Genomic DNA, 21,967 nt, shown 5'->3' on the forward strand with positions numbered 1-21,967 from the left:
CACCAGGGGCTGCAGCAGCTCCTCCGGCTCATCCCTCCTCACCCCACCCGCGAGCTGCTCGGCCAGGGGCTGTTACCCTTGGCGGGGGCTGCTCAGAGACAATCTCAGAAACCTGCGGTGGTCAGGTCCCGGGCCCAACGCCACCGCTGGTGCCGGAAGGAAAACTGATGAGACTTTTAAGAGGCTCCCTTTCAGAGGCCGGCAAGCAGTCTGAAGGCCCCAGCGGCCAAGGGAAGGCAGCAGCCGGAGGCGTAGCCAGTCAGAGTTCACGCCGACGCCACGCAATGTAAGTGTTCGCCCGATTCTAAAAATCCTTAGTAACACTTTTTAATATACAAGAATCAAAAGTACAGCAGTTTTACAATGTAGGAAAATTTAATACATACTATATAAACAACATTATTTACATCAGAAATCACTAGGACAGTGGCATTTTTCACAAATATAAATTAATTACTGTTTAGTCAACAGGTTTTAAAAGTCCACAATTTTACAATAAAGAAAAGCCACCCGTCCCCGAACGCGTGGGGTACGGACGGACTAAAGCAGCCTGGACCCTTGGCCTGGCTCTCCCCGCCCGACACGGCAGCCCTCAAACAAGCCGGAAGACCACTGGCGCTGGGCCCTGGGGCCACCGCTCCTGCTGACGAGTGGATTTTGGTCTGTAGGATTCCAGTGTCCCTGTGTGAATTCGTAACTGAATCGCGTGTGCACTGCACATCCTGACACAGCTCTCGGGCATCAGACTACAATGTCTGCAGCACTATGTGAGAAGTGTTCTGGTTTCCCGTGGAAGGGTTAAAGGAATGACCGGGGGGGCGGCGGCGGGGGGCGGGGGGGGCGCACACATCAGATCGGGCTCTGCAGAGGGCCTAGCTGTTTCTCTCCAGTCTCTGAAAAGACCACAGTGCCATGCCTGGACTTTAACGGCATCCTTGCGCAGGGTATTTCTACTCAGATCTCAGGTGATGCTAACTCCCCACCCTCTTCCTCAACCCCTGCTGTTTCTACCCAATCATTAAATCCTTCAAAGCCAGGCTCCGCACAATACCACCCTCGCCGATTCCTGGGGCAGCTTACCCCATCCACAAGGGAGAGAATCCCTACCTGTGCAAATGTGTTTGTGATAAAAGCATACAATATACTGATTCAGGTCAATGAGGAAATGCCTTTTTCCCAACCCACTCTTCAAACATACTTCAACACCTAAAATAGTTGCTTTTACGGGGATACTGTAATTTTATAATCAATTTAACACTGATCTGGCGAATATTGCCTTTTGCTACATCATATGGCACTAAAAGTCCTGAATGTAAACAAAAGGAAGTTCCTTTTTCTTCATGATGAGACATCTTTGGGAATAACTCACATCTCTTACCAACTCAGAGAAAACCACCCTTGCCGAATATTGAAATTCAGGGCCTCCTGTAAGGGGAGGGGGACGCTGCGCCTCCCAGAGGACACAGCCGGACTTCCCAGGGGAGAGACATGCTGGGGCTCATCCCTCCCCCCAACCCCAAAGGGCCAGGCAAGCCAATCTAGCCTTCCTCTTCGGCCTGGGCAAGAAAACACAGGGTAGCATCAGTACCGTCAGCAAGAAGCTAAGCTGGTGGTGGCCAAAGCGGACACATGCTCTCCCCGAGCAGTCACAGTGGGATGACTGTGGCCAGGGGCGCCTGTGCATTCCTTTGGGCTGTGCCCCAGGCCTGCTGACCCCCTACGAGCCCACGCTGAGCAACCCTAGTACCATGAGATCAGTAAGGATGGGGCAAGGCTCACTAAGCTCCCAACACAAGCTGTGAGGACCCAGACTCTGCTCTGGAACTCACCCCTGGCCAGCCCCAGGATGCTGCGTACAGCAAGCAGCAATGACCCACCAAAGCCACATCTGCTCCACTGGGGTGCCGGGACTTGGGGATTTCTTAGTAAAGGCATGAATGCTGCTGCCCAGGGTACCGGCAAGTAAGTGATGATCATTTTATGAAGTCCTCACAGGTTAGTTCAGGGAGTTTAACCCTGTGTGTGCCCAATGGGAAGGTTTTCACCAGCTCTGAGCCTGGACACGTTTAGGCACGGTGTAGGTTCAAGTCAGTTATTCCATCCAGAAAGGCCTTTGGATACTCAAACAATACTGGTGATATCTAAAAAGAATAAAACGGAAGGCCCAGTATCAGAACGAAAGGAGCCTGATGAATTGGGTGCAACCAACTTGCCTTCTGACTCCGTTCAACCCTGGCAGGACTCTGTCGGCGCAGTCCCCCGTCCTTGGGGGCTTCCTAGTTCGCAAAAACTTTAACTTAGGTTTGTACTTCCTTTGATCTCATTCTTAAAAAACACCGGAGTTCAATTCTACTGATGCCCGACTGGCCGTACGAGCCTGTTCCCCACAGGTCACTGAGCTTCACCTGCCCACCCGCCACACGGGGTCAGCAGACGTTGTGCCCTGCGCCATCTACTTCTTCACGCCGTGCAAAGGGAACTGAAGTCACTACAAGGCAGCTGCAGAGGCGGAGCGGGCACAACACCCAGAGCCCCCTCCCCGGAAGCTGCTCCTCACCTGCACCTGGGCACCTGCCAGCAGCAAGCCTCCCCCTCCAGCCGGGCCCTGGACTGACACTTCTCGCCCCAGGATCAGAAATCCACCAGGGATTCCGAGGCCCTGGCTTCACTGCCCCCACCCTAGCCCCGCTGTCAGCCCACCCTCAACCAGGAAGACCCACGCCAGGGCCAGTGCTTCCCCACTCACAGTACTCAGGAGTCTGCCGGACGGGCGCTCACTCCCCTGGCACCAGGGCGGAGGCGGCCCACTCCGGAGACCGGGCCTCTGAAATATACAGATAGTGTGGGAAAAATTAGTGTTGGTCGGGAAGGGGCCGCTGCGGAAGCTCTTCCCCTCCGTCCTCCTGCAACACAGGTGTCAGGTGAGGCCCGAGTGTGCGGTTTCTCCCAAGAACACGTCTGAGGAGCATACCTGCTCCCCTTCAAGTCCCATTGGCGAGACCCACGCCCCGCTCCCCGTCAGCAGCATCCGTCACATCACAGTGAAGCAAATCATGTGCCGTCCCAGCAGGTCCCGGCAGCCTGCACACACACGCTCCTACCCAGCCCACCGCACCCAGGCTTCCTTCCCTGGGGAAACACAGCCCACGAAGCTGGTACATACACAAAAGTCACCTCTCCCTCCTAGCACCCATCGCAGTGACAGGCCAGAACCAGGCTGGAATGGGATGGGGTGTCAAAGTGCAGGAGTGGCGACCCAAACCCAAGCTGGACCAAGTGAAAGGCCCCACTCCTTGAAGTGCTCCTTCCACCGGCAAGCTGACAGCAGCAGCATGTCCAGAAACTCCACTTGCTGGTCTAGGTAACTGGCTCCTACTGGATCAGACCAAAAATATCCAGGTGCTTAATGACTCTTGCTCTCCCCTTCTTGCCCAGCTGTCCTTTATGTTTTCCGAACATTCCAGTTATAATCTGGGTTGTTTTTCTGTTCTAGTGATCTCTCCAAAGGAGACCTGTGATCCAGGGGTGACTTGGAATCGTGGGGAGACTTCTGAGAAGGGGGCGAGCGAGGGTCTGACACTGCAGGGTGCAGGGGAGGCAGGGGCTGTTTATACTCCCCCAGTTTGTCTGTGTGGAAAGAGCGGTAATGGTCCGAAGGTCCTTGGCCATGGTAGCCCATAGGGGGGCGGTGGTCAGACATTCGTCGGAAATCCTGCTGGTGGTAGTTTTGAGGCCGAAATTCATCGGATCTCCTCCGCTTAGAGTCATGATGGTGCCTGAAATGGAGATGCAAGGATTAGCTGAAAAGACCAAACCCATCCCTTCCTTCTTCATCCACCGGCTCTTCCTCATGCACTCATATTCAAGGACACTTCCAAAGGACTCGAGTCTCTACAAATGCTTACATTACTAGGAATCGGGGGGGAAAAAAAAAAACCCACAAAAGCAGTAACAAAGGGCTATTTTATAGTTATTGGCAAAACACAACCTATGAAATGACATAAGCCTCAAGTCTGCAATGAAACAAGTACACACTTGAATCACTGGTGGCTTTGTAAAGCCGTACTCCCTTCAGGAAAACTGGCAAGATCTACAAACATTTTCACATTCTTTGACCTGGCCCAGGAGAAAAAGAGCCACGGAAATTATTTGAGAAGTTATTAGTAACAGTAAAAGCCACAATCAACCCAAACAGTCAACAGTAAATGAAAGGTTAATTAAATTATTTTAAAAATTGACTCAATGTGAAGAATATTAAAATTTTTAATTAGCACCACAGTAAACTGCTTGTTATCCTGTTAGAAGAAAATTGGTACTAGTCAACAACCAAAAGACAAACAACCCAATTCAAAAATGGGCAAAGGACACAAACATTTCTCCGAAGATCTACAAATGGCCACTAAGCACATGAAAAGAAGTTCAACATCTTTAATGAAACAAATCAAAATCACAATGAGCTACCCGATTCACACCCACTAGGATGGCCTCGTTTAAACAAACATACAAACACATACACACACACACACACAAGGTAAGTGCTGGCAAAGAAGTGGGAAAATGGCAACTCTGGTACATTGCTAGTAGGAGGGTAAAATGTTTCAGCCACCGTGGAGAAGTCAAACACAGAACTCCCATATAACTAAAAATTCCCTCCTAGGCATATACCCCAAATAACTGAAACAGGTATTCAAATGAATACTTTTACACCCATGTTCGTAGAGCACTGTTTACAAGAGCCAAAGGTGGAAACAATCTGAATGTCCATCAATGAATGGATAGATAAAAAATACACAATGGAATATTATTCAGCCACGAAAAGAAACAAAGTACCAGCATGTGCTACAATGTGGATGAGACTCAAACATGATGCTACATGTTCAAAGATGCCAGCCACAAAAGACCACATCTTTATGATTCCATTTATACAAAATATCTAAGGGAAGTAAATCCATAAAAACAAAATACAGATTGGTAATAATCAGGAGCTGGGGAGACAGCAGAATGGAGGGAATGCTTAATGGTTATGCAGCTTTTCTTTGGGGTGATCAGTGTTTAGAACTTGAGACCGAGATGGTTGCACGACATTGTGGATGTATTAAATGTCACTGAATTGTTCCCTTTAAAATAATTAATTCATATTATGTGGATTTTCCCTCATTAAACGAGAGAGAGAGAGAAAGAGAGAGGGGACAAAATGTATAGAACAGTGGTTCTCAAGACACCAGATGTCAGGTAAACAAAGAACAGTGATTCCCTGAGGGATGGAAAGCAAATGAGATGAAGCTCATAATAAACCCCTCACTGCCTTGAGACAGTTTCCAGGCCTCAGCACAGGGGGAGGGAGACTTCCAGAATTAATAGGCAGGGGCAGAACCAAGGCAGCTGGAGTTCAGAGGATGGAACGCAGAAGAGAATTCTGCACACAGAAAGAAGTTCAAAGACCTGCAAACGGTTCCCCTTGGGGATTCGGTGAACACCGTTCAGGGTGTGCATGTGAAGAAACTACCCAAGGCCAGGAAATAACCACCCGGAAGGTTGGAGGTGCAAGTGCCCTGTTCTCACCAGCTATACCAAAAAACCTCAAGTTTCAAGGGACATCAGTGGAGTACCATGAAGCGTTCCTGCCTCCGGTGGGAAAAATCAGCCCTTGCCAGAAAGCAGCTCCCATTCTGCCCAAAGAATCTTAACAGCAAGACCTGAAAGGGTCGAACTGTTTGCAAGTAACCTGTGTCTCACAACAAAGCTCCAGAATATTTATAGGAATACAAAATACTTGGCACTCGGTGAGGCATCTAATCAAAAATTACCAGGCATGGAGAAAACCAGGAAACTAAGACCATAATGAGGAAATAAGCTAATCAACTGAAACTAACCCAAATGGTAGAATTAGCCAACAAGGATAAAACTATTTATAAGCTGTATTCCAGATTTCAAAAGGTTAGAGAAAGATTTAAATTGGGGGGGAAAAAAATGCCCAAATACAACTTCTAGCAATAAAACTCCAATGTATGAAATGCAAAACATATTAGATGGGCCTCAAGGCAGGTTGACATTGAAAAATAAATCTCAGTGAACTTGTAGACACAGCAATAGAAACCATCCAACGGAGACAGAGAGAAAACAAAATTTAAAAAAATAACCAATACAAACAGCGTAATTATAGGTGTAATTAGAATCTCCAAAAGAGGTGAGAAAGAGGACAGAAGAAATAATGGTAAAAAAATATTCCTAATTGGTAAGAAAGATAAACCCACAGATCCAAGAAGCTCAACACTTCCCAAGCAAAACAAACACGAGGAAAAATACAGCAAGATGCACTATAATCATTGATAAAAACTAGGAATAAAGGAAAAAAAACACACGTTATGTAAAGAGAAACAAAGAGATGACAGATTTTTTTCATCAGAAACAGTTCAAGTTGAAAGAAGAGGAACATCTTTAAAGTGCTGAAAGTATTCATCTAGAATTTATACCCAGCAAAGGTATCTTTCATACATGAACGCCGACTAAAGACTTTCTCAGACATAGAAATGCTGAAAGAATTTATCACCAGCAGACCCATAGTAAAATGACAGTCCTTCAGGCAGGAAAAAAAAGTGATACTGAATGGAAATACAGATCTAGACAAAGAAATACAGGGCAAATGCCCACTGGAGCCTGACTAGACGATACGGAAGGGTGGGAGGTGAGGGGGACACAGACCCCTCTCAAGGAGACAGCGGCCACTCGGCTAGAGCCACTTGCTAATGTGTTACCAGATCCTCCAAAAAAAAGGAGATGTTTATACAAAACTTTCCAAATTCAAATTCAAGCCCAAAGCATGTCGTTAGCCTAAGGAAAACCAAAGCGGCTGTGAGGTTAAAATATAGTCAAGTCCTAAAATTAGGAAGAATAAATAAAACCTCTTCAGCCCTTCCCATAGTTATTCCCACAGGTTACAATGCTAACTGGCTCATAATGGTCTTGTACAGTTGTAGACAGGGTACGACTTCAAAAAGCCCTTCACCCCTAAACTGTGGGGTCGTGGCAGACAAGGACTAGGGGCTGGGACCCATCTCAGGATCCTGCTGCCTGAGAGCCTCGCACCAAGCTTAACAATTTGGTTGCAGACTCTAGTATTTTAAGGCTACCACTTCTCTACATTTCCTCAGAGGAAGGCAGAAAACCTTTCCTGAAACTACAGATGGCTCCCTATGACCCAAAGAACACAACTTAAGACCTGTAACTTGGCAATCAAGCCCTTACTAGCCAAAGTGTTCATCTGCTGGGCTTCCCTCTCTGGGTGCCGACCCTTGGCCTGGGCCTGTGATACCTATTCCATTTCTCTCCCCTTAGCAGACTCTTCAGGGCCCAAAGCAAGAATCAGCAACCTCTCCTCTTCCTCAGCCCCCAGGAAAAACCTCAAAAACCTCTACTTTCAACCATCCACTCAGCACATGGTGTCAGCTGCCTACGCCAGGATTCCTCCCCAATACCCTGAGGATGCCCTGACAGCAAAAACATCAGCTCAGACTCGGGACCATGCCTGGCACATGATGAGATGTTCAACGAACATTTAATAAAGACATGAATGCATATGTTACTTGTCTCTCCCCCTCCAAGAGTAAAACTCCTGGCAGAGATCAGCGTCTGGTGTCTCAGGACCTTCCGCCTACCTGTCATAGTAATCTCGGTGTCCCCTGTGGTCTCGGTCACTGCTGTACTGGTCATAAGGTCTCTTTCTGGACAGGTTGTTGGGTCTATAGCTCCCAGAACGGTGGGCGTCCATGTGTCGCCGGTCCCCATAATGGTGGTCCTTGTACCAGTGTTGCTCGTACTGATGGTGCCTGTCACTGCCCCACGGAGGGTTGTTGCCACCACCATAGCTGAACTTTCTTTCCCTCTGCCAGTCTCCTCGATCTGCAGGAAAAGAAAGAACAGTTTCACGACTGCAACAAATGGCTGAATTTCACAACCACTGAAGTTTAAACTCAAAGGCTGACACGTGTTACAGAAACAGACATTGTATTTCCTCCTTCATAGCCTCTTTGCTGCTGGTAAACATACCAGTACTGAGTCCCAACATTCTCTCCTCACATTTTAAGGCAAAAGAAAATTCATGGCCTTTCTCTTAGGAAGTCCGAAGAACTATGGCTTTTTATTCTCCAAGCCTCTTTACCTTCCATTCTGCGTCAGAGCCTTAAAATGGGATTTCACTCAAAAAAACAAAACCAAACATTAATTCAGAGAACAGAACTTGCGGAGTTTCACAGCCGCGAGATAGCATCCTCTGCTCACATGTCGGAAGTTTACGTACCTGCTAGTAACCATAAGCTGTGCCCGGTCTCTGAAAGTATTTCCAGACTGGACATACTGACTGTATTACTCTCTCCCAGCCCACACCAAAGAGACGAACCTCCTCCTGTAAAAAGTGATTCCCTTCACTCTGGGTTTGGATCAGTATGCTACCTCTCAAGGGCAGGGCCAAACTGAAATGTTCTTGCTTCTTCAGCCTCCCTTTTCCCCTGAGAAGAATCACACTTATTTGAATCAGAAAAGGTAGTGAACACACAGAAGTCCAGGAATGGAGGCTACAGTGGGCTCAAGTGTGACCCCAAAAATATAGGTCCACTTAGAACCTGTAAGTGTGACTTTACTTGAAAATAGGGTCTTTGCAGATGTAATTAAGGATTTCGAGATGAGATCATCTTGGATTTAGATTGGGCCCTGGATCCAATGACAGATACTCTTCTAAGAGAAAGGCAGAGGGAGGTCTGAGACAGACACAGGGAGGAAGACCATGCACTGATGGAGCCAGAGACGGGGACAACACAGCCACCAGTCACGGAGCACCAAGGAGAGCAGGCAGGCACTACACAGCAGGACAAGGGCTGGCAACAGATTCTCCCTCACGTCTCCCAGGAAGCAACAACCGACGGACACCCTGGCTTCAGACTTCTGGCCTCCACAAGTGTGAAGAATACACTTCTGTTGTTCTAAGCCACCCAGTTTGTGGTTCTTTGTTACGGGCAGCCTTAGGCTTAACCAGAAGGAACTATGTGGCCTCACAGGAAATCCATCTTCTATCTACAACTACGCTAACACCAAAAATAAGCCATCAGATAGATGTCTCTCTACTCATTTTGCTGGTCTTCTAAGCATTTTTGTATAGTCACAGAACAACACCCTGAAGGAACCTGTGCAGCTTATTAGAATCTGACACCATTGAAGTAACATGCAGTCAACCAGCGGCTTCAAGTCACTGCTGATCCACGGTGGGTCAGGCCAGAGAAGCAACAAGTAAAAAACGTCGACTACTCAGCCTAATAACTTAATGGACAACAACAAAAAAGAGACACCTTCACGACATGAAAACAAATCACTTGAAGATGGCTTCAAACCGAATGGAAAGTAGTATCTCAAACAGGGTGTCAGTGTCTGCAGGATAGTGGAGATGCTTACAACTCGAGCCAAGCCATTTATTTCCAGAGAAACCAAACAGTGCTTTTCTTTCTTCCTGAACCCACCATGAGGTAGGTCGCTGGTTAGGAAGTACTGAGCTATTAAGGAGATGGGTGAGAATCCAAGACTTAAATAAAAGACTACAGTGAGTGCACTAAGAAGAGTTCTTTCAAAGGATCAGAATATAAATTCAGTGACGTCACATGAATAACACAAAACCAGTCTGATCCCAAGGAAAAGTCAGGACAGATACAATTAGATCTACGAACACGGAAACACCGTCCAATCGTCTTGTGCAGTAATCACCTTTTTCCCTGTCAATCAAATGGGGATCAGGTAATTCTGAACTACTTAGATTTTTAAGATTAGAAGACATGGGACTTCTGCTTCTGGGCAGTTTACAGCAGCAGAACTACATTCTGCCAAGAACAGTGAGAAAGGCCGCGTAAGCAAAACTTACCTGCTGGAAGACACCAAAGATCAGCCAGAGCCATCAGGACTAGAACGAGTAAGACTCCAAAGAGCAGAAAAGCTCACAGAAGTTAAGAGGTGACTGCCGAAGCCACTGCGGGCAGGGAGGCTGTGATTCTGCGCACAGGTGAGAAGCTGAGTATCTGCGCTGCTCCCAGCACAGGACCAGAGACACCAGCAGAGCCTCCGGAGGGCCTTCAAGGCTAGAGGGGCATGGCAGAGCCGAGGGGCTCAAACGCACAACCAACCTTCCCTTAGGACATGTGCTGTGTCTGCAGGGAGCAGAAGGCTAAAAACCTAAACTGGAATCCTCGGAACAGCAGATCAGCCTGTGGCAGTCTCGTGGTGCTGAGAAAACCGAGATTGAAGCTTAGAGCCTGCGGAAGGGGAGGGGGCAGAGAATGCTGCTACAGGCCCTCTGCTGAGCACTCGGAAGAGCTAAGCTCCAGGAACAGGGGACCAGCGGCAGACTAGATCAGAATGATCGCCTCACACTCCATGTGCCCAGGGGAGGAAAGAATGAATCCTCCCTGGGGAAAAGCAACATCACCTGGAGCTTGCACAATTTCTAAAACATAGGTTCCCGCTTTTATTTTTTTTTAAAGATTTTGAGAGAGCGAGAGAGAGCACAAACGGTGGGGAGGGGTAGAGGGAGGTGGACTTGATCGCAGGACCCCTGAACCCAGGACCAACTAAGCCACCAGGCATCCCGTAGATTTCTCCCATTTAATCAAAAATAATTAGGCATAAAAGACGGGACTGTAGAACTGAAAACCAAGAGAAATAAAACATACAACATATGACGCACAATAATTCAGATACTGGAGTTAGCAGGTTAAAATTTTTAAATAACTATAATTCATATGTTCAAAAAAAGAGGAAAAGATGGAGAAAATCAAGTTTTCTAAAAGCTTGAGAATTTTACAAGACTAAATTGTATTTTTTAAAAGAATCAAATGGAAATCCTAGAACTGAAGTTTAGAAAGAAATTAACACTTCATCCTAATTAATATGGAATACATGACCCTTTGCAAAATCCTACACTATGATTTCTATATATTCCATATACTTTTAGCTTTGATTCTATACACTTTTTTCCCTTTCTTCTTACTTGTATCTTCAAAATCCATGCTCAGTATAACCAGTAAAACAACAGATGGAGAAATTATTAACTTCCTGCAGTCACCCCTCCATTCCCCACATCCTGAGGTCACTGGTACTGGGTCTGTCTTCACATCTTTCTCTATACTTATTCAAACATATACTACAGAAAACAGTTTGGTGGTTCCTCAAAAAATTAAATTAGAATTACCATATAACTCAGCAATTCCACTGCCAGGAATATACCCGAAAGAGTTGAAAACAGGTCCTCAAATACGTATTACACACAGATTTTTCACAGCAGTACTCTTCATGATAGCCAAAAAATAGAAACATCCTAAATGTCCATTAACCCATGGATGGATGACTGTGACCTGTCCATTACAAATCAGCCACAAAAAGGAATGAAGTACTAACACACATTACACTGTAGCTACACCTTGGAAATATACCAAATGAAAGAAATCAGACACATATAGTATGATTCCATTAACAGGCAGTGTCCCAAACACATGAATCCAGACAGACAGAATACACACTGGGGCTGCAGGCAGGGGATGGAGAGAAACGGCCCCACAGATGTGGGATTTCCACTTGAGCTGATGGAAACGTTTTGTGACTAAGATAGAAGTGGTGGTTACGTTAACACTGTGAATGTACTAAATGCCACTAAACTGGATATTTAAAACGGTAAAGTTTGGGGCGTGTCTGCCTTCAGCTCAGGTCATGATCCCAGGGTCCTGGGATGGAGCCCCGCATCAGGCTCCCTGCCCAGCGGGGCGTCTGCTTCTCTCCCTCTGACCACCCCTGCTCCTGGTTGCTCTCTCTCTGATGCTCTCTCTCACACCTTCTCTCACAAATAAATACATAAAACTTAAAAAAATAACATAAAAATAAAATGGTAAAGTTGATGTTATGTGAGTGTCACCTTAATAAATCTAGACATACACAGATTTTGTCGTTGTTGCTGCCTTCTCTCTCATCTTTTTTATCTCTAAAGCTAACTCATTCTTTTTAATAATAGATAATATGGAGCACCAGTGTCCTACTATTTATCTTATGATTCTCCTGTTAATGGATATCGAAGTTACTTCCAGCTTTCTGCCATTGTAAGACTGGAATGGCATCCTCATACATTCTTGTACAAACCAAAAAAAAGGCTTATGTATTTAGATATTTCAGATTAATTTCTGGAAACACTGCAGCAATTCACACTGTTAGCAATTTCTGTGTATTCCACCCTTTTAATTTTTGTTGATCTGAATGGGCAAAAAAAATTGGTTAGTTTGCTATTGCCTTAATTTACATTTCCCTAGGAGCAGTGCTGGTCACCTTGTCATAGTGGCCACTTGAACTTCCTCTTCTGTATGAAATCCGTATTCCTAACCTCTGTCCGTTTTTCTATTTGCTAATTCTTTTGTTGTCAATTTACAAGGCTCTTTCAGTATTAACAGTTTTAACCATTTCACCATCCTATATAATGTAAATTGCTCATCTCAGCCTATTACTTGTTTATGGTGGCCATGTTCTTCTTCAAGCTGCAGTAACAAACGGCCTTTTGGACCTTTACTTCACCCTCTGTCTCACTGAGACAGAAGACAAAGTCCTAAAGGAGAAGACAGCACAAAGGTCTAGCTGCTATCTTCAGAAAATAGTGATTCTTTTGGCATCTCTTTTTAAAACTCCACTTAATGACCTACCTGCGTTACTAAAGTGTCTCTTGTTGGGGTGATTATAGTTATCTCGTGGGTGTCCGTGCATCTGTGGGCCATGGGAGGCGGGCAAGTGAGGCTTTTGAGGGTGAAGGTTGTGCGGGGCGTGCGACTGAGATATCAGGGAGTCCCGGCTGGAGCCCGAGGCCTCTGGTCGAAACGGCTTCTTACCACCAATCACATCATCTTTCTTCTTTTGCTCCTGAGAATAAAAAGAAACCAAAGCATCTTAAGCCCCCCGGCGGAATTCCCAAGAACAGTTCAGAGATCACCACCTCTAAGTATTCCTCTCTTGGTTTCCAACCCGCCATCTACTACATACTTATAAAACATGTTCCGAAATTCCCGAGCTCCCGCAGCACACCAGTCTCTCAAAGCAGCACATGCTGCTCTGACAAGAAAGTCATCCCCCACTGGCAAGTCCTGTGAGCACGGATCACGGACTGCTGGATGCCACCGCACCGGGCATGTGCGGAACAGACGCCCAGGCCTTGCGCGTTCTCAGAGATTCAGCTTGGACCGCGTAAAACTAGGACCGCCAACTTTCCTAGACTAACTAGAACCAACAAGGCCTGACTAGCCCAGGGGGTACTAGTTCCTACGCCAAAGACGCCAAAGTCAAGCTAAACATCTGTTTGCTTCTTTACCACACAAGTAAAATGTGACATAAAAACAGAAAATATAGTAAGAAAAAAATAAGAAATGCAAGGTGACCTAAAATCTCACCACCAAGGGAATTAATGTCTGTAATTTGGTCCATGTCTTTCTAAGCTTTTTTTTAACAACAAAAATATTCTTTGGTATTCTTCTTTCACTTCATGTATTGTGAACATCTTCTCATGTAAACACTCATTTGCACTATTTTATTATGGCTGAGTAACTCCCCAGTATGGATATATCATGACCCATTTAATCTATTCCTTACTGTTGGATGTTTAAGTCATTTCCACTGTAAACACGTTTAAGTCCTTAATTACCTCATTAAATTCTCAGAACTGCTTTGTCTGCTGACACATCGGACCTGTCCTTCAGCACAGCTGTGACAGTGGTACTCTCAGCAGCAGGACCACCACTTTCACTCAGCCACGCTTCCTTCTGAGACTCAGACGAATGTGGCCTTGACCACCATGTGTCTGACTTCATCGTGTGGAACTTCCAATCCCCACTAGAGGGTCTTTCCCCCCTCGGGCTTTTCCTGACTATCCTCTCGGACTTTTACAATGCTCAAAATTTACATTAACACGCAGTGATATTAATATATTATTTCTGTATGCTACTGCTATATCATACTCTTCCATGTAAAATTAAATTAGAAAGTACTTGAGAGTACTACTCTACAGTCCCACACGAGGCTAAGCACAGTGTTAAGTTCATGCAACAAATACTTCTGGGCACCTGCCCCGTGCCCAGCACCATTCCAGGCACCAAGGACATAGCAGAGGATGAAAGATGTAACATCTCTGCCTTCACGGAGCTGACATGTTAGTGGCGGAGGTGTTCAATGTTCACAGATCGGCCCTGAGTGGCTGATTTGGGTAAGGACCACATGGCAAGTCAGCAGATCTGGAAACAGGCATGCAGGCACAAGGAACACAGCCCCTGCAGAATCAGCAAAGTCACTTATGTGCCCATCCCCTATGCCAGAGAAGGGAAGGAACTTCTGGGTACCTTCTCCTATCTGCTCCTTTACATGAGCAGTTGAGACACTACGTACGAAAGCTGGAAGGACACCAGGTAGGTATACATGGCCAGAAAAGAACAGAAAAGTATTTTCTGCCCACAACCCTGTTACTAGTCAGGAGCCACGTTTATAAGCTACCACAAGATTGGTGAATAAGTCGGGGCGCCTGGGTGGCTCAGTCGTTAAGCGTCTGCCTTCGGCTCAGGTCATGATCCCAGGGTCCTGGGATCAAGCCCCGCACCAGGTTCCCTGCTCGGCCAGGAGCCTGCTTCTCCCTCTCCCACTCCGCCTGCTTGTGTTCCCTCTCTAGCTGTCTCTCTCTCTCTCTGTCAAATAAATAAAATAAAATCTTTAAAAAAAAAAAAAAAGATTGGTGAGTAAGTGATTCCGGGACACAGGAACACAGGGTAACAACTCCTTGTCAGAATTTTAATACGCTTTGGTTCTAATACGTTGGCTATTTCACCCGTCCAGTCTCACTGTTACTTTCACCACTAGGGGAGTGTGCCGAGAGACTGCAGAGCTAACATGGTACCAGAGCACACTGTGGCGGGGACAGGCGGGGACAGGCGGGGCCGTGCTGGGCACCTCCACCCCATCTGTAGTGAGGGCGAGGAACCAAGGACCCTTCTAGCACCAACAATATCATCCCATGACCATCTCCCCAGGGAAAAACTAATGAATTTTTCTGTGGAACTGGTTTTTATCTGTTTGTATAAATTAGGATTAAATTTGTATTTTACCTCCTCTTCTTGAGATCTTTTCTTATGAGCCATCTTGTATAACTTATGCAATTTTCGAGCATCAAATTCTGTAAACTTGGAAACAAAAATCCATAGATTCCTAAAAAAAATAAAAAATAAAAAAATAAAACAACAGTTCTAAGCAAATTACAGAATTCTTTAAATGACTTTCTATTCTCTTTATTGATGGCAAGCTACTGAATTCTGCCATGGATACTCGACCAAGTGTAGAAATTAAATAACAGAAACATTCTTTCAGGTCTGCGTTTCATTAACACATCTTTAGATGCCAGTGTCCACAGAGTCTGGCCGATGGGTCGGGAGACGAGGGCTCTCCCACCTAAAACCCCTTACTTCACCGGCACCCAGGAAAGTCTTGGAAGTCTTCCTCCACGTTCCACACCTCCAGATTCAGCCACACAACCCAACCCATCATTACCACCATCTTCCTGGTTGGGACCTACATACATTCGGGCATCCCCATGTTGCTATCCCTTCTTCCATCCCAGTTGTCACCACCAAGACCTCTCGTTTCTTCCTTAAAACGCCAAGCAGCACCTCCCTGCAATGCCACTGCACTCACCCTAGCAAGGCATTACCCTGGATGGCAGGGTGACTAACAAGACGGGCATCTAGAACAAGGAGGCAGTGGTACTCGCAGTGAGCTAGAAAAGGAGTGTCACCTCCTTCCACACTTTGTAGAGAACAGTTTGACCACGTCATGCCACCCACACAAATGGGACTGGCTCCCGGAGTAGTAAATCTGCTGCACCTTCCCTTCCTTTTTAAGATCGCCTAGAATTGGCTTCAGTGGTCTTAACAAACTGCCTTTAAACCCTAAAAACCTCCCAGCCCCCCTCACCGGCCCACTTGTAAGCCTGTGCCAAAGCGTAAGCAAGTCAGCCCTACTCTTCCACGCCCAGCTCAAGTACACCTGCCTGCCTCTCAGAAGAGCATCCTCCCTGACTGCTCTTCTGCAGGCCCCTCCTCCTCCTCCAACACCTACCATACCTGGTCGTGCAATGACCACTTCAGGATGGACAGTGTCTCTGGAAGGGGCAAGGACCTTCTTATGAACGACTGTTAGCCAGGTCTACAGTGCCCCACACACTCCAACACAGGCCCCAGTGCCCGACAGGAAGCTTAGCTTCAGAGACCTATGTATTAGGATGACCTTTTGTTCTCTTCCAACAGGGATTAACTTGACTAGAAAAACAGCCCAGTGGCTAGGCACAGGAAGAAGTTGGTAACAGTATAAAAGGGAACAAAAATAACATTTTGAAACTTAATTTTTTTGATAGGTGTGAAGCATGCTATGTATAGCATCATGACAGAAAGTTTTCTTAAATCCATTTTTCACTCAAAACCAATCCACTGTGATTGGGTATATTATACCAAATAATTACATGAACCATGAAGTACGTGAGTTCAAAGTCACTTTGGATTATGGAAAGAGACTTAATGTTACAATTATCTTTGAGAAAGAAATTCCAGTTGTGTTTTCCTAAAAAATCAAAAGTGAATATATAAATGACTATATATGAACCATGATACGCCTTACAAATTAAAGTTCTGGATTAAACTGCATTAATACAACTTACTACTAGAGTTCTTCAATTATCAGAGAGAATGGGAAAATCATAGTTCTGGTGGTTTTAATCTTTGTTTCACCTCATGTGTTAGTAGAGAACTATTCAAATAGTTATTATATCTATCAACCTGAGGTGGGTGAAGTAGTGAGACTAGATGATTTTTATCCCTTCCAGGTTTACAGACCAAGTCTTTGCTCTGAGAACAGGCCAGCAAATCCAGTCTCCCTGCTCTTCTCTTATAAAATAATGACATCATCCTACCTATTCAAAAGACTGTCTCAGTGGAATGGCTACTGCAGGAAAATGAAATTGAAACCTGTGGGTATGTTGCCAATAGATGGGTTTTATCAGGGGGAAAAAATTCTCATTAGATGGCTATGTCAGCTTTTATAAAACAAACACAGATCCCTCCCCACACACACACATTGTCAAATCACACCAGGCAATCTGAGGCCGAGGTCACTTACCTTCTCCACAGTTTGATATGCTCCTGGTCTGAGTAGGCTTTAAGGCACTCGGCTATCCGGTCTCCGATTTTCAGCAGGCAGTTTCGGGTGTGCTCTAGCTGTTCTTGCACGTTGAGCCCCTTGTCGGGTTTGTCCAGTTGTTTCAGTGCCTTCTTCACAGGCCTCATCCGCTCTTTGCACTGGAACAGGCCAACAGAATAGAGACATAAAACACTTGCAGCAAACACATCTTGTCTTTGTTCCCTGTGCCCTAACTTCCCAGAGAAAACCCAGCCCACCCTCACGGCATGTTACCGCTAGGGGAGGAACGGGTTAAAGCCCAGGGAACAAGCACAAATGTAAAGTCAGGAAAACCTGAGGTGCAGGTCCCAACAGCATCTCTTAGAGTGATGACCTCTGTACCTTCCTTTTATCATAGCTCCAAATGCTGTCTCCTCGTCTGCAAGAGGGCTGTGATGATGCCTCATCAGGCCATTATGAAGATAAAATGAGAAGCAAGATTACAGGCCTAACCCAGAAACGTCCCACCACCAGATAAACTATCTGAAACTGCAGGATAAAATGGTTACAAGTCCTTTGGGCGTATAAGAAACTAAGGGGGAAGGCTTGCAGATAAAGATGGTGAGCTGAACACAAAAGTCGTTTTCTCCCCCGCCCAACTCCACTGAACAACAGTAAAGGGAATGTTTCAAAAAACCCACAAAGACAAGGGAAAATGAAAGAGAAAACAAAAGCAACAAAATATTGGCAGCAAGGGAAATGACTTAAGAGGCCCGAGATGTGAACCAACCTGGCTTATACTGCCACATTCCACCCCAGAGGCAAGCTAGGTGCCTCTGAAGTAGGAGAGTTAAAACTGAGTGGTTTTTTCCAACAATGCTTAGAAGTAACAAATACCCAGATTCACAAGAGACACCCAAACTTCCAACTGGGCCCAGCAAAAGGTACAGAGGTTATTCTCTGCAGAAGATAAAGGAGCGGTCTCTGAACTGGGCTACGTACTGAAGCAGGAGCGTATGAGCAGACGCACCCTAGAGGAGCCCGCGCCTGGCCTTCTGCCTCCCAGACTCCAGAATGAAGAGAGCCAGGCCTTCACCCTCCACTCAGGAGACTGGAGGGTCCTTGTCCACAAAATCTGACCTTCTAAGAGGGGCAACTACCCAGTGCAAGCCTCCCAAAAAGCAGCGCAGCCACATCACCAGAGAGTAAACACAGGAAGTCGACCAAGCCCCACCCACATGCTCAGAGTTTCGGGTCGGATGGTTAGTCCCCTACTCCCAAATGTGTTTGCAGACAACCAATGATTACAAGTCATCTGAAAAAATATCTAACATCAACGATGGAAAACAAGTTAAAGGGAAATATAAAAAAAAAAACATTCAGAGAACCATGGGCAGGGGAAGATCATGGATATAAAACATGACAAGAGAAGTAAAAAGCTTAAAAGAAATACTAATGTGAGAAAGTGGAGGGGCTCTCCTAGAAAGTAGAATTTCAAAAGCAGAAATGAAAAACACGTAGTAATATTATGGACCACTCCCAAAGTCCCGTTTCCCAGAACAAAAAGTTCTGTAAAGATAAAACTAAGAATTAGGAGGAAATCACCACAAAATAATTCAAGAAAACTCAGACCCATAGGGCATGGCTGTCAACCACAAGCTATCTGGTACAACAAACTACTAAGGCACATGAGCACGAAATTTCAGAACACAGAAAACCCTACAAACTTCTATCACTCTGTGGTAATTCCATCTGTTTACTTTTCAGAGTTATACCTCAATTTTCAAGAAGTACACAAAATAAAAAGATGTACCATAACCTGGAAGGTGTCTGTAATGACTGTAATGGGTAAGAAAGAGATCAATATCATGAATGTATAAAAGATTGCTATAGAAAAGGTAAGACCAAATTACCCCAAAATAGGCAAAGAATACAACAGACAATCCGCTGGAAACATGAATGCCTAACAGATACGAAAACCAATGTTCAACTACGCCACTGATCAATATTTCATACCCCTCAGACTGGCAAAAACTGAGAAGTCAGAAATAACCAAGTGTTTCTGAGACTGGGAAGCGATCGGAACTCCAATTCCCTGCTAGGAGTGTATAAACCTCCACCATAGCTGAAAGGGCTAATTCAACAGTACCTAGTGAAGTGGTCGATGTACATGGCCAGGGAAAGACCTAAAGCTCTGCGCAAGCTGTACACTACTCTAGAGAAGTGCTTACACATGTGTAAATAAAAATATTTACAAGACTTTTGCTGCCATTTTTGGTAGTTAACCTTTGGAAAGCCCCAAGGTTCATCTACAGGAGAAACAAGGAGTTGTGGAAGTCAGGATATAAAATACTATGAAACAGGTTTGTTTGGTTTTTTTAATTTTTATTTTTAAGTAAGCTCTGTGCCCAGTTTGAGGCTTAAACTCACAATCCCGAGATCAAGAGTCACATGCTCTACCAAGTGAGCCAGCCAGGCACCCCTGAAAACAGTTTAAATTACCAACATGGACAAACCTCAAAAATAGAGATGCTGCGGGAGGAAAATCAAGTTACAGGATATACACAGTATGGCATTTTTATGAAGTTTTTAAACATGGAAAGCAATACTGTATGCTGTGTAGACACACGGGAGGCTGTCCAGAAGGGTTAAGAACCCAGGCGCACTATCTGGGTCAAACTTTTGCCCTACCATCTTAACTATGTTAACACAACTTCTATGACTCTCTTCATTTTATTTTATTTTTTAAGATTTTATTTTTATTTACTTATTTCTTGAGAGAGAAAGAGAAAGAGAGAAGTGTGAGTGGGAGAGCTGGAGGAGAGGGGCAGGGAGAGAGAGAACCTTAAGCAGACTCCCCGCTGAGCAGAGAGCCCAACTCGGGGCTCAATACCACAACCGTGAGATCATGACCTCACCCGAAACCAAGAGTCAGATGCTTAACCGACTGAGCCACCCAGGCGCCCCTAAAATATTTTACTTTTAAGTAATCTCCACACCCAACGTGGAGCTTGAACTCACAACCCCACGATCAAGAGTCATGCTCTACTGAGTAAGCCAGCCAGGAGAGAATTACCTACCCCATAGGATTGTTGTGGAGAAAAAAGACAAAAATGCACAAACAGTGCCTGGCTGTTTATTGTCGTTACTGTCCTTACAAACAGAAGTCGTAAAATGCTAAAACCAAGCGCAAGAACAATAACTGGATCTAAAACTACCCTTACTTATGGGGAGGTAAGAAAGGAAAACTGCAGGTTTCTTTCTTTATTTTTAGATTTTTATTTATTTGACAGAGAGAAAGCACAAGAAGGGGGAGCAGGAGAGGGAGAAGCAGGCTTCCCGCAGAGCTAGGGAGCCCAACGCGGGGCCCGATCCCAGGACCTGAGCCCAAGGCAGACGCTTAACGACTAAGCCACCCAGGCGCCCCAAAGTGTGGGTTTAGAGTGAGAAACACCAGGGGCTTCAACTTTAACTCTGAGTCTTAAAAACTCACATTTAATAAGGCTTCATGGTACCTGTTATCAATGTCTATTTTATTTCTTAAATTTTTCTACATTTTTTAAAGATTTCATAATATTAAAACATGGTAAAAAGAGCCAATATGTGAAAGCATTTTTAAAAATAAATGGTTATTATTAGAAGCATTAGATTAGGATTTTCTCTTATAAATACTGGACTAAGGAAAAACCAGAACAGATCAGATCAGATCAGATCAGAAGGCTGGCTGTACAATGAATTTATTCATTTAGTCAGTTTATGCATTTACTGATATCCCTTTTTCTTTAAAAATACTTCTAACACCTAAATGTACTTTACATAAGAACCACTACTTGCTGTCAGACAGCTGAGGACAGAACAGTCCAGAGAATTAAGAAAAATGAGGTAAGTGCAAAGAAGAAAAAAAAAAAATATATATATATATATATATACGTATGTATGTACACAGATTTTTGAGAACACAGAGAAAGGAGCAATGAGAGAGAAGACTACCTTACAGGATGAGGTCAGTATTCTATCCTTTGCTGCCACACAGCAGGAGTATTTTGAGATTTGGAAGATGCGGTTCTCTTTGAGACTGAATTAACTGATCAAGGGAGCTGCGATTTATGGAAGGCTGGGCAGAGGAGGTGGGAGGAATCATGGAGAGCAGCACAATGAAGACCATGCAGCTCCACTGAGGGGCTAAGGTCCCTGAGGACACGCTGGCCTGTTTCCATTCCCGCTCGAGCTGGTCCATGCGCTCCCCTCCTCCATCATATTCCCTGTCCCGTATGAGGAAAGAGACCATGTCCTGGACATGTCTTAGCCCTGAGCACCGCAGTGTGGGAGCATGGAAGACACACCACACTCATGCTCACCACTGCTCTCACTCACTCAGCCAGGACCCTGGCCTCATCTCGTCGCGCTGTCCCCTGGTTCTCACCACGCCAGCCATGGTGGCCTTCTGTGACCTACTCGTTGCACCACAGGTGGTCCTGCCACAGGGCCTTTGTGCATGCTGCTGCCTTGCCTTGACATGTTCTTCCCTTCCCTCATCTCTTGTGACCTTTCCCTCCTCCTTCAGAACCCAATTCAAACATCGCCTCCTTAAACATGCCTTCCCAACAGCCCCTGCCTGGGTCAAATTCCCTTCTCCAGGATCTTCAGAGCATCTGCTAAAGATCCCCCACAGCCCATCAGAGTGGCACGAGCACGATCCGTGTGGCTATCTATCTCCCCTACTCAAATGTGAAGTCTGCAGAGACAGAAGCAATTCTCT

The 21,967-nt window shown here is 45.4% G+C and overlaps 1 protein-coding gene across 5 annotated transcripts in view; it reads right to left on the reverse strand.

The window, feature by feature from the left end:
* Positions 1 to 310: 310 nt before the first annotated feature.
* The window catches only part of CHD2 (chromodomain helicase DNA binding protein 2), a 135,161-nt gene continuing 113,504 nt past the window's right edge, over positions 311 to 21,967 (reverse strand). For all 5 annotated transcript variants that reach the window (XM_081831603.1, XM_081831604.1, XM_081831602.1 and 2 more), the window contains 5 exons: positions 17,209 to 17,387; positions 15,150 to 15,249; positions 12,714 to 12,927; positions 7,656 to 7,899; positions 311 to 3,776 (listed from right to left, as the gene is read on the reverse strand). In XM_081831603.1, the coding sequence (XP_081687729.1) occupies positions 3,443 to 3,776; positions 7,656 to 7,899; positions 12,714 to 12,927; positions 15,150 to 15,249; positions 17,209 to 17,387 (1,071 nt within the window). In that variant the 3' untranslated portion in view covers positions 311 to 3,442. The remainder of the gene's footprint in view (positions 3,777 to 7,655; positions 7,900 to 12,713; positions 12,928 to 15,149; positions 15,250 to 17,208; positions 17,388 to 21,967) is intronic.

This window comes from Leptonychotes weddellii, chromosome 9, assembly GCF_054177405.1.
Source record: "Leptonychotes weddellii isolate Sample4059 chromosome 9, ASM5417740v2, whole genome shotgun sequence".
Classification (NCBI taxonomy): Eukaryota; Metazoa; Chordata; class Mammalia; order Carnivora; family Phocidae; genus Leptonychotes; species Leptonychotes weddellii.